Source organism: Capra hircus, chromosome 26 (assembly GCF_001704415.2).
Source record: "Capra hircus breed San Clemente chromosome 26, ASM170441v1, whole genome shotgun sequence".
Taxonomy (NCBI): Eukaryota; Metazoa; Chordata; class Mammalia; order Artiodactyla; family Bovidae; genus Capra; species Capra hircus.
Genome location: NC_030833.1, coordinates 42,295,879 through 42,308,502, shown reverse-complemented (window position 1 = coordinate 42,308,502; position 12,624 = coordinate 42,295,879). Strand labels below are relative to the sequence as shown.

Genomic DNA, 12,624 nt, shown 5'->3' with positions numbered 1-12,624 from the left:
AAACAACAGAATGGGAAAGACTAGAGATCTCTTCAAGAAAATTAGAGATACCAAGGGAACATTTCATGCAAAGATGGGCTCGATAAAGGACAGAAATGGTATGGACGTATCAGAAGCAGAAGATATTAAGAAGAGGTGGCAAGAATACACGGAAGAACTGTACAAAAAAGATCTTCACGACCAAGATAATCATGATGATGTGATCACTCATCTAGAGCCAAACATCTTGGAATGTGAAGTCAAGTGGGCCTTAGAAAGTATCACTATGAAGAAAGCTAGTGGAGGTGATGGAATTCTAGTTGAGCTGTTTCAAATCCTAGAAAGATGATGCTGTGAAAGTGCTGCACTCAATATGCCAGCAAATTTGGAAAACTCAGCAGCGGCCACAGGACTGGAAAAGGTCAGTTTTCATTCCAATCCCAAAGAAAGGCAATGCCAAAGAATGCTCAAACTACCACACAATTGCACTCATCTCACATGCTAGTAATGCTCAAAATTCTCCAAGCCAGGCTTCAGCAATATGTGAACCATGAACTTCCTGATGTTCAAGCTGGTTTTAGAAAAGGCAGAGGAACCAGAGATCAAATTGCCAACATCTGCTGGATCATGAAAAAAGCAAGAGAGTTCCAGAAAAACATCTATTTCTGCTTTATTGACTATGCCAAAGCCTTTGACTGTGTGGATCACAATCAACTGTGGAAAATTCTGAAAGAGATGGGAATACCAGACCACCTCACCTGCCTCTTGAGAACCTGTATGCAGGTCAGGAAGCAACAGTTAGAACTGGACATGGAACAACAGACTGGTTCCAAATAGGAAAAGGAGTACGTCAAGGCTGTATATTGTCACCCTGCTTATTTAACTTCTATGCAGAGTACATCATGAGAAACGCTGGACTGGAAGAAACACAAGCTGGAATCAAGATTGCCAGGAGAAATATCAATAACCTCAGATATGCAGATGACACCACCCTTATGGCAGAAAGTGAAGAGGAGCTAAAAAGCCTCTTGATGAAAGTGAAAGAGGAGAATGAAAAAGTTGGCTTAAAGCTCAACATTCAGAAAACGAAGATCATGGCATCCGGTCCCATCACTTCATGGGAAATAGATGGGGAAACAGTGGAAACAGTGTCAGACTTTATTTTTTTGGGCTCCAAAATCACTGCAGATGGTGACTGCAGCCATGAAATTGAAAGACGCTTACTCCTTGGAAGGAAAGTTATGACCAATCTAGATAGTATATTCAAAAGCAGAGATATTACTTTGCCGACTGAGGTCTGTCCAGTCAAGGCTATGGTTTTTCCAGTGGTCATGTATGGATGTGAGAGTTGGACTGTGAAGAAGGCTGAGCATCAAAGAATTGATGCTTTTGAACTGTGGTGTTGGAGAAGACTCTTGAGAGTCCCTTGGACTGCAAGGAGATTCAACCAGTCCATTCTGAAGAAGATCAATCCTGGGATTTCTTTGGAAGGAATGATGCTAAAGCTGAAACTCCAGTACTTTGGCCACCTCATATGAAGAGTTGACTCACTGGAAAAGACTCTGATGCTGGGAGGGATTGGGGGCAGGAGGAGAAGGGGATGGCAGAGGATGAGATGGCTGGATGGCATCATGGACTCGATGGACGTGAGTCTGAGTGAACTCCGGGAGATGGTGATGGACAAGGAGGCCTGGCGTGCTGCGATTCATTGGTCGCAAAGAGTCTGACACGACTGAGCGACTGAACTGAACTGAACTGTACACCACGGTGAACTCTATTCAATACTCTGTAATGGCCTATATGGAAAAAGGATCTAAAAGAGTAGATACATGTATAACTGATTCATTTTGCTATACATCTGAAACTAACACAACATTGTAAATCAACTATACACCAATAAAAAAAATTTTGTTTAATGGAAGTCTATAAAGAAAGATTAGATGTTCGTTAACATTAATTTGAGCATAGCCCTGTGAAATATCACTGACATAAGTATTCAGGCACTAACATTCCAAAATATGGTATAACAAAAAAGAATATATTCTAAAAATGGTAACCTGTCACGGTTCTTAAAATTTTGAAGCATTCAAGTTGGAATCTATTCTTGATTTTACACCATTTTCCTTACTGCTTAATGTTCACAGGTACACGTTTCTGGACCGGAGGGGCACTTCTATGGATAAAAAGGATAAAGCTAGAGACGGACTTACCAAGAGCAATTACCAAAAAACACTTATCAAAAGTGTCTTTGAAGGAAAAGCTACACTTAGAAAAACATAACCAAAACTTCCTCCTATTTGGATCATTCTATGACTTCTTTGGGCTTCCCTGGTGGCTCAGTCAGTAAAGAATCCACCTGCAATGCTGAAGACATGGGTTCAATCCCTAGGTCAGGAAGACCCCCTGAAGAAGCACATGGCAACTCACTCCAGTATTCTTGCCTAGAGAATCCCATGGACTGAGAAACCTGGCAGGTTGCAGTCCACAGAGGTGCAAATAGTCAGACACGACTGAAGCATCTGAGCAAAGATACATAATTTCTGTAATACTCTTTCCTAGCTGGCATATAAACTAGGATTCAAGTGGAAAAGGACAGAGTCTGGTGGCTCAGATGGTAAAGAATCTTCCTGCAATGCAAGTGACCTGGGTTTGATCATTGGGAAGATCCTCTGGAGAAGGAAATGGCAACCCACTCCAATATTCTTGCCTGGAGAATTCCATGAACAGAGGAGCCTGGCAGGCTACAGACCATGGGATTGCAGAGTCAGACACGACTGAGAGACTAACAAGTAGAGAAACCAAGGTACTGTTCAGATTTATGATTTCTGGAGTGAGATTCTGAGCAATAACCTACAAAAAACCCAGGGGTTGATTTGAGTATGTAATTACGTGGGAGGAAGAGTCTGGACTCAAAGTGGCGGTAAATACAGACCTCGTTTGCTTCACAAAGATTAGCTCATACTTAATAAAGGAGTAAATCTGTTGGGCCATAACTCAACGAACCCGAGTTGTCAGGATTGCTGTCTCTACTGGCTAAACCTTAGTTATGAAGCCAATACTTCTGGGATGCTGTCTCGCTGATGTCAGCTTTGACGCTCCATGTCAAAAAAGTACCAAAGGTTCAGGAATTACATTTCCTGGAGAACTGAGCCTCTTTTCAGGTTCTTCTCTGCCTGCTGTAGAGGGCAACTCAAACGCGGGAAAACCTTGGGCTTAGGAGGTATTTGGGGGCAGCATCCACGAATCTACATTTTCATCAATGGCTTCAGGCAGATTTGATGCAGCTGGTTCAAACTACATTTTGAAAAACAGAGTACAATATTAAGAATGATGACACAAGAGTCAGCTGTTAAAACGTGTCCTGTTTTGGCAGCTTTGGAGACTAAGCCTGAATCCGGGTTCATTCACAGCCAAGAGAATGAAAACAGCGTGGGAGTCTTCGAGTCAGTCCCTGAGGCGCCAGCTATGAGGAAACTCGCTCACGTTTCAGGGCCAGGAGATGCAGGCTCCACCTTAGCCACAGGTCTCCAAAACTCCTCGGAGATTTCTGCCGGCTTCACCTGAGCCACGGGTCCACTGGGCTTCTCGTTGCATCCCGCCTGTCCTCTCGGTGCTCTGCAAGGCACAGCTACCTCTTCAGAGCCGGAGGGCTGAGGACTCTCAGTGAATCCCAGGGGCACCGGCCGGAAGCGCCCTTCAGGCCCGCCCCCTGCCCTCCGGAGCCGGAAGTCGGGGACCCAGCCGGTACGTCACCCTCCGCGGGTCGCAGCGCACCATGCACCGCGGCCCGTGCAGCCTCGTCAGGGTCTCCGCAACGCCCGTCGCGGCCCTGGCTGTGGCGCTGCTCTCGTCGCTCTCTCGCTGCTCCCTCCTGGAGCCGGAGAACAGTGTGGTCTCCGCGCTCAGCCCCTACTTCGGCACCAAGACTCGCTATGAGGATGTCAACCCCGGGCTCCTGCCGGACCCCGAAGCGCCGCGGCGGGACCCGGAGTTGTTAGAGGAAACCTGTACCCCGGTGCAACTGGTCGCCCTCATCCGCCATGGCACCCGCTACCCGACGACCAAACAGATCCGCAAGCTGCGGCAGCTGCACGGGCTGCTGCAGGCCCGCGGGGCCGAGGATGACCGGACTCGCGCTGCCGGCCGCGGCGACCTGGGCGCCGCGCTGGCCGACTGGCCGCTATGGTACGCTGACTGGATGGACGGGCAGCTGGTGGAGAAGGGGCGGCAGGACATGCGACAGCTGGCCCTGCGCCTGGCCTCCCTTTTCCCAGCCCTCTTCAGCAGAGAGAACTACGGCCGCCTGCAGCTAGTCACCAGCTCCAAGCACCGCTGCGTGGACAGCGGCGCCGCCTTCCTGCAAGGGCTCTGGCAGCACTACCACCCGGGGTTACCGCCACCCGACGTCGCAGGTGACCACCCTGGGCCGCCCCCAGATCCTGGACTTCCCCGACTCCAGCCTCTCCTCGCTTCCCTCTGACCCCAGTCCCCCGTCCTTCTCCGCCCACCCCGCGTCCATCCTTCGGGATGTTCAGCACTTGACTCTCTCCCTTCTCATACATAATGTTCATTTATTCTTTCATCAGGGATGACTTTGGTTACCTTCTACGTACAGGAAGCTGTAGTAGACGTTGGGGGATCCAGTAGTAAAGGAGACAGGCCAGGGCAGTTTTTGATCATCCATTCCCAAAATGAATTTCTCTCTCTGAGCACCAACCAACCCTTGTCCCTTTCCTCTCTCTCTGACAGCGAGTTCTACAGTTGGGCACATCTTTTTTTTTTTTTTTTAATTTAATACAATCTATGAGTTTTTTCCTCAGGCTTTACCTCTGATAGTATTTGGATTTTGGTTAATTTTTTTCGTTAACTTTTTCAGATATCAGTTCTAGACCTACAATCTATTTTAGGAAGCAGCTCTCAGATTTTCTTTACCGCTCTGCTTTTTTCTCTTTTGTTGCATGTACTGTAGAGTTACTCTCTTTGTAGCTGTGGTCCGTCGTCATAGCACAGTATTTTACTAATTTATTCCATTACTTATGCTTTTGCAAAGTTTGGGAGATCATCTAGCATTGCTCTTATTTCACAGGTCATGGTGCTGAGCCCAAGAGTATCCCTTGCCTGATTGTCCTTTCTTAGTTTAAGGGCTAAGAGTCAGGCCCAGAATCCAGGCCTTATGTTTTCTCTGGAATGATGCTTTTTTCCTTAGAAAGTGTTTTAATAGTCATAGACAACAACAATAATAATAACAAACACTTAATGCTTGCTGTGTGCCAGGCATGCCTCACACTTATTTCACATAATCTTTACATCAGCTCTCTGAAGTTGATGGCATTTTTGCCCATCTTAACAGGTGAGGAGGTTGACACATAGAAGCAATAGTTTTTCTAATTTCAAACAACTAGGTAGGGACCCAGGGAAAATGATTTAGAACTTGATCTTTTTAACTATATCTACACTATATAGTTGCACTATATCTACAACTTCCATTTGTCCTATAACTTAAGGATGAGAATGAAAACATGACATTTTTTGTGCCAGAAAGATGAAGAAGTGTTAATACTTCTTGATCAGCTTTAAGGTAAAAGTTGAGGTGAGGCATCGTTTAGCTTTAAAAAGCCCAAGTGAAAAATAAATTAGAAGTAGACTGGTTTGTCATTTCTCAAATAGCATCCTCTCTTTAGCTGTTCAGCCATCTCCAAGAGGTTCTTCCTTTGACACTGTCATGTTACTGCTCTGTGGGTAACTTATTTTGCTGACTGGTGTTTAGTCACTTGTTGAATTGTGCTTTTGAATTAAATAGCTAGACTTTTTTCCTTTAATACGGGTGAAAGTTTCCCACAATTTTTTAAAATTAGCTGAATGTTGGTATACACTAGTGTACACCAGAAAGGAACTGCTGGACCTTCTGGGATGAATGGATTTTTGCCCTTAAATGGCATTGTGAGCGTTAGCTTTTGCCAGCCCTGGGTCAGAATAGTTCAGGGTAAGCTGCCCCTCACCATTTTCAGTCTCAGAGATTAAACCTTTTGCTTAGCTGCATTATTATTATCTACAGACAATTGTTTTGCCTGTTTTGTACATCTGGGCTTTGGAGGGAAGCCACTGAATTGGATTTTGTATTCTTACAGAAACAGAACAATGCCTTTGTTTCTGTTTAAAGAACAGCAGTTATTAGATAATAGCAGGGGTGAATTATCCAGATCCACTTAGGAAATTTTGAGGCCACAGAAAAAGATGATAAAGATGACTTATTTTCTTAGTCAAGATGTTTCTTAAGAACTGTAATCCAATTGCCAATTCAGTGGGCTTAATTATTTATTTCAGGATTTGGAATGAATACATACACATACATAGAGATATTTTCACAGACACATCCAAAACAAAATGGTATAACAAGACATAATTTTCTCATTTTAATTACAGAAACTGTTATATACTTAGTGTTTTTGTCATAGTAAATTTTTGCAGAAATGATGACTGAAAATCTGTGTATTTTAAATATGACTGAGAAAATTTAAAAGGCACCCCAATAGTTGGAGCATGATTATGAATGCTTTTCTAGTGTGTATTTGTTCCTTAATTGGGTAAATAATGTAACATAAAATTATAAATGGAAAGTTATGTAGGAGCTCCAATTAGAAAATAAACCAAATCGGAAACATCTAGCACAATGAAATATATAATACCTGAAACTTTAATATATCTTGTGTTGTTGTCAATACTTTTTGTCCAGAGCAGTCTTTTTGCAAAGTAACACAGATTTGAGAAAGTTAATTGAGAAAATAAAATACTCTTTATTTAGACTTTGGATTAAAGTAGTAAAACAGAGTCTATCTTGAATTCTCTCTCACCTTGTTATTAGAAGCTTTGCTAATTCTTTGTTTAATTTCTCAAATTTTCTATGCCTGATAGAAACAGGACCTATGTAATACATTTTTGTACTTCTTATGACATTCATGTCAAATCATTTTTTATTTTTTTAAGAAAACATTCATTTCAGTTTATTTCATAGTGTAGTATTGCTCTAACATTTTATTTTACCTTTGATGTTCTCTGTTTCATTAGTCCTTTTTAGCGTCTTTTTTTCATCCTCTTATGAATTAACAATCTTTACAAGCGGGAAATGGTTTGCTCCATGTCTTTCATAAGCAGTGTGTTTACTTATTTCAGATATGTTGAGGTGTGAATAGGTTTTTAGTGTTCCTTTTTATACTTGAAACAAAATTTTCAATAATTTGAAGTTGTCATTCCTATCAATGGATGTGTGTGTGTGTGTGTGTGTATATATGTACACACATGTATACACACAATATTTTTTTCTCCTTTCAGATATGGAGTGTGGACCTCCAAGAATTAATGATAAATTAATGAGGTTCTTTGATCATTGTGAGAAGTTTTTAACTCAAGTGGAAAGGAATGCTACTGCTCTTTATCATGTAGAAGCCTTCAAAACTGGACCAGAAATGCAGAACATTTTAAAAAAAGTTGCAGATATTTTGCAAGTGCCAGTCAACAACTTAAATGCAGGTAATGTGCCTGTTATGTTGCATTTGAACTCTGAAATAATTTAAGTGATTTTTAAACTGTAAATATGGAAAAATATGGAAGCATAAAGCTATTCCTTTTAAAGGACCACAATTGATTTTACATTGAGAAAATAATGTATTCTAGGTCAAGAAGATTCTTTCTCATGCTTACTATTTTTAGGTTCAGATTTTGCTTTGAGTTTTATGTAAGTTAATACACAAAATTCTTGACATAGACTGGATTTTTTTTTTTTTGAGGGCAAAGTTATATGAAGCTTCAACCCCAAGCATTATTTACAAAACAGAAATTATCTTTTCTGAATTATCTCCTAAAATCACTGCAGATGGTGATTGCAGCCATGAAATTAAAAGACGCTTACACCTTGGAAGAAAAGTTATGACCAACCTAGATAGCATATTCAAAAGCAGAGACATTACTTTGCTGACTAAAGTCTGTCTAGTCAAGGCTGTGGTTTTTCCAGTGGTCATGTATGGATGTGAGAGTTGGACTGTGAAAAAAGCTGAGCTCCGAAGAATTGATGCTTTTGAACTGTGGTGCAAGGAGATCCAGCCAGCCCGTTCTGAAGGAGATCAGCCCTGGGATTTCTTTGGAAGGAAAAAAAAAGCTGAAACTCCAGTACTTTGGCCACCTCATGTGAAGAGTTGACTCCCTGGAAAAGACTCTGATGCTGGGAGGGATTGGGGGCAGGAGGAGAAGGGGACGACAGAGGATGAGATGGCTGGATGGCATCACCGACTCAGTGGACGAGAGTCTGAGTGAACTCCAGGAGTTGGTGATGGACAGGGAAGCCTGGTGTGCTGCGATTCATGGGGTTGCAAAGAGTCAGACATGGCTGAGTGACTGAACTGAACTGAAAGTAATACATATGGAAAATCATATAAAAAATTCTTTAGCTTTTAAGTAGATGTTAATGTTTGAAAGGGATAAAGTTTTAGAAAAGGAGTGTGATTTTTTATTTTCTCTTTGAGGCTTTTGTCCTAGAGATTTTGAGAAAGTGAATAGACATATCTGTCATAAGCTGTTGCAGTGGATTCATTGCAGCCTGGGTAAAAGGAAACACTATTAATAATTGTGCTGGGAGAGCAGGTGGAAAACCAGGATACATGCTAACCTAGCAATGAGAAATTAAGAAGAATAATTTAAAAATTTCTGCTGTTTTCTAGGAATGCGTAATCCATACAGCAGATACTGACCAATCTATATATAGAGTGTGATTTCTTTATAGTGTGAATAAATTTCCAAGGACTAGAAGTAGGAGATGTTGGGAACAAATTAAGTAGACTAGCATCTGTTGATCTGGTGTCTAAATGCTTTATATGAGTGCATGCTCAGTCATATCTGACTCTGTGACACCATGGACTGTAGCCCGCCAAGCTCCTCTGTCCATGGAATTCTCTGGGCAGGATTACTGGAGTGGGTTGCCATGCCCTCCTCCAGAGGGTTTTCCCAACCCAGAAATCAAACCCCAGTCTCCTGCAGTTCCTGCCTTGGCAGGCAGATTCTTTACCACTGCACCACCTGGAATGCCAAAGGATCAGAAAAGTAAAGATGCCTAGTAGCATTTAAAATTGAGTTTTTTTCTCTTTCTTCAACTGGCTATGCATTGGAGTCATTTGCAGAGCTTTAAAAATTACTTATTTGGGAAATAATTCAAGTACATAGATAATAAAGGGTAATATAATGAGTATCTATATACCCACAACTTAGTTTGATCAGATTTTAAAATTATGCTTCAGTTAGTTGCTTTAAATAAATTGAGGGTCCTTAGGCCCTCTCCAGGATTTCATTCCTTTCCTTTTCTCCCCACAGGTAACTATTGTTATGAATTGAGCATTTAACTCATCCCATGCCGGTTTTTAATATTTATATTTATGTACCTAAATGGGATATAATTTGCAGATTTTTAAACTTCTAGGAATGATGTCAAACTATGATATCAGTCTGAAATTTGATTTTAATTCAACTTTGTATTTTTTATTTAATGCATGTAATTCTAGTTCTGCATTTACACTTATGTATAGAATTGCATTATATAACTACCAGTATCTAGCTGTTATTCTGTTAGTGGACATTTAAGATTAAGATTTTTTTTTTTTTAACTGTTTCTAGTCTCTGAATTGACAAGGATTTTTGTGTTTTGGACTTCTCTGGTGGGTCATTGGTAAAGAATCTGCCTGTCAATGTAAGAAACATGAGTTTGATCCCTGGGTCGGGAAGATCCCCTGGAGAAGGAAATGGCAACCTGCTCCAGTGTTCTTGCTTGGGGAATCCCATGGACAGAAGAGCCTGGTGGGCTATGGTCTGTGGGGTTACAGAAGAGTAAGACACAACTTAGCAACTGAAAACGACAACAAATTTCTGTTTTGCTGATTGGGTGAGAGCAACTTTTTGGAGGCAGTATTAGCATAATGGTTAAAATCATGGGTTCTGGAATTGGACTGTTTGCATTTGATTCTTGACTGTGTTATATTTTTGAATAACTCTGATCTTTATACATCCCAAGTTCCTTAATAACTATGTCATGCTTTCTTTCTGTGTAAAACAGATATAGGAATCGTACCTGCCTCATGGGATTATTGGAAGGATTATATTAGATTTATTCATGCAAAGCATTAACACAGTACCTGGCACAGAGTAGCTGCTCAAAAATACGTTAGCTATTTAAATACCTTTTCTTTTTTTACATAGAAAGGTGAAGTTGAATGTATTTTTTGTAATTTATTCTTATTTAGAATGTAGCTGTGTAATTTTTTTTAATTGTGTTATTTCAAAAATATATATGATACATTTTTAGGTCTATACTAGTTAAAAGTTATTTACCCCATCATTAAGTTTTACTGGTCAGAGAGGCTGAAGCTAATACAGTCCAGATTCTTTGTATAGGAAATTACTTTTCTACTGAGGTTTTTCTTAGTTTTTAACTCTTTCAAATAATGCAACAGTGAACATCCTTATAGTCTGCTTCTTGCACTTGAGAATTTATAAGATAAATATAGGTAGACTTATTGGATTAAGGAGCATGAATATTTTACATCTTGACATATACTACCAAATTGTTCTCTGAAAGTGTAGAGAAACTTATATCAGCAATATATGAGAATGCTCATTTCCCGTAATTCAGCCAATAGTGGATATTATTAGTCATTTTGATTAACGAAAAATGATATCTAGCTTTATTTTGTGTTTCGTTGGTTACTTGTAAGGTTGAACATCCTTTCATATGTTTATTAGTTATTTCATTCCTACTGTGAGTTGCCTCTTTATAAACCTTGGCCATGTTCTGTTGGATTATTCTGTTTTTTCTCATTGAACATGGGTACCCTTTATGTGTTATAGATATATTGATATATATTCTTTACCGTTGCTTAACAAAAGGATAAATGTTTTGCCTATTTTGTGTTGAGATCCAGGCAGCCTAGAATGAGTTACCCAAGATAATTAGTGGCTGAGTCCGGTCTCATAGTATGATTTTTCCTTCTTTCTCTCCTTCTTGACCCTTTGTTTCACCTTCCTCCTAACTCCTCACTTACTCTACCCTTTTTCTTCTCTGTTTTTTTATATCCTTCTCTGTACTTTCTTCTTAATAGTTATAAAGTAAATTGTTGTGTAGTTTAAAGAACTGTTCAATAAATGTCCCTTGTTATTGCTAATTTTCAAGTTGGGGATTAAAACGTTTTATAACTTTATCTCCCCTCTTCCAACCCTCTAAAATTAACAGAATCAAACTATGTTTTATGTAGTAAGTCCTTGACATTCTGTAGATATTCAGCCTTTGGAAAACTGCATAGAATAGTAACCCACAAATTTTACTCTTTTTTTTCCTCAGATTTAATTCAGGTAGCTTTTTTCACCTGTTCCTTTGACCTGGCAATTAAAGGTGTTAAATCTCCTTGGTGTGATGTTTTTGACATAGATGATGCAAAGGTATGTATTACTTTTGAAGTTTCTTTGCCTTCTTTGAATGGTTTTCATTGTTATTTGAAGCAGCTTTTCAAAAAAGAGTAGGGAACATTAAGTGTCTTGGACTATCTCATAATTTTCTTAACAAAGATTAATTGTTCAGATAGGACCTGTCTGTTTGTAAATAGTTTGTGTTCATAAAACTCTGGGAAACATTCTTCCTTGTGATTTGATTTCTAGATCCACCCGTTTAAAAACCTACTTCACCCATCAGCAAATTTTACTGCCGTAAAGGATTGTAGAGCTAATATAATCCAAATTCTTCTTTTTATAGGGTGAATGGATTTCCAAAGTTCAGAGAGGATGAATGGATTTCCAATACCTATTCTTTTATTAAATTTTCATAACATATTCAGTTCTGTGCTCTATCTGGTGATGGCAGTAATTCATCTACAGTTTCTGCCTGCCTAGTTGGTATTCCCTTTCTTTCCTCTTCATTCATATGGCTTCTTTGTAGAAGCCAAACTATTTTTGGAGCTGTTCCAGTGTATATCTGGAACCTATCTGGAAACCTATCTTTAGGCTTCTTCCCACATCTTTTTTTTTTCTCATTTTGTACTCTCTTTCTTAAATGATTATTTTATTTTCTTAAGTCTTTAGAATTCATGATACTATATTTAATTATAGTTTTCATCTGCTCTGTAGAATTTCTAGGGTGAGGGGGCTTTTTTTCTGGCTGTTTTATCTGTGTAGCTGTCTTGTTTTTAATTTATATGTTTGTATAGACACTAGCACTTTTTAAATTACTCATCTTTGCAATGAGTTCAGCTTTTACTTCTCAAGTGGCCAATAGGGATGAGCCTGTTGGTTCAGAGATAAGTAGTATTCCTTACAATTTAAGAGTTTTTCTCTGAGATTCTTTGCAGAACACTTCATGTAGAGATGGATGGTCAGTATGTTTCCTGTAATGGTGTTACAGACTGTCCAGGGAGGCTCCTGTTAGACATCATTGTTTCGAGCCAGGATTGCTGGATTTGCGTCTGCAAGTTACCATGTGCTTCGAGGATCTGTCTTCTGCTGGTTTTATCTGAGATGTTGTGTTTGATCTTTACTGCATTTGGCAGTCCGTCCTCATTTATGGTGGTGGCTCAGGGTACAGAGGATTTCTAATCTCTTTGAAAGGAGCGTTTGCCTTTC

The 12,624-nt window shown here is 39.9% G+C and overlaps 1 protein-coding gene across 2 annotated transcripts in view; it reads left to right on the top strand.

The window, feature by feature from the left end:
• MINPP1 (multiple inositol-polyphosphate phosphatase 1) overlaps positions 2,692–12,624 on the top strand; it is a 33,587-nt gene continuing 23,654 nt past the window's right edge. The window contains exons 1-3 of one of the 2 annotated variants that reach the window (XM_018041630.1): positions 2,696–4,391; positions 7,309–7,506; positions 11,354–11,451. In XM_018041630.1, coding sequence (XP_017897119.1) covers positions 3,755–4,391; positions 7,309–7,506; positions 11,354–11,451 — 933 coding nt within the window. In that variant the 5' untranslated portion in view covers positions 2,696–3,754. Of the gene's footprint in view, positions 4,392–7,308; positions 7,507–11,353; positions 11,452–12,624 lie in introns of both variants that reach the window. The other variant, XM_018041631.1, reaches the window with a different exon arrangement.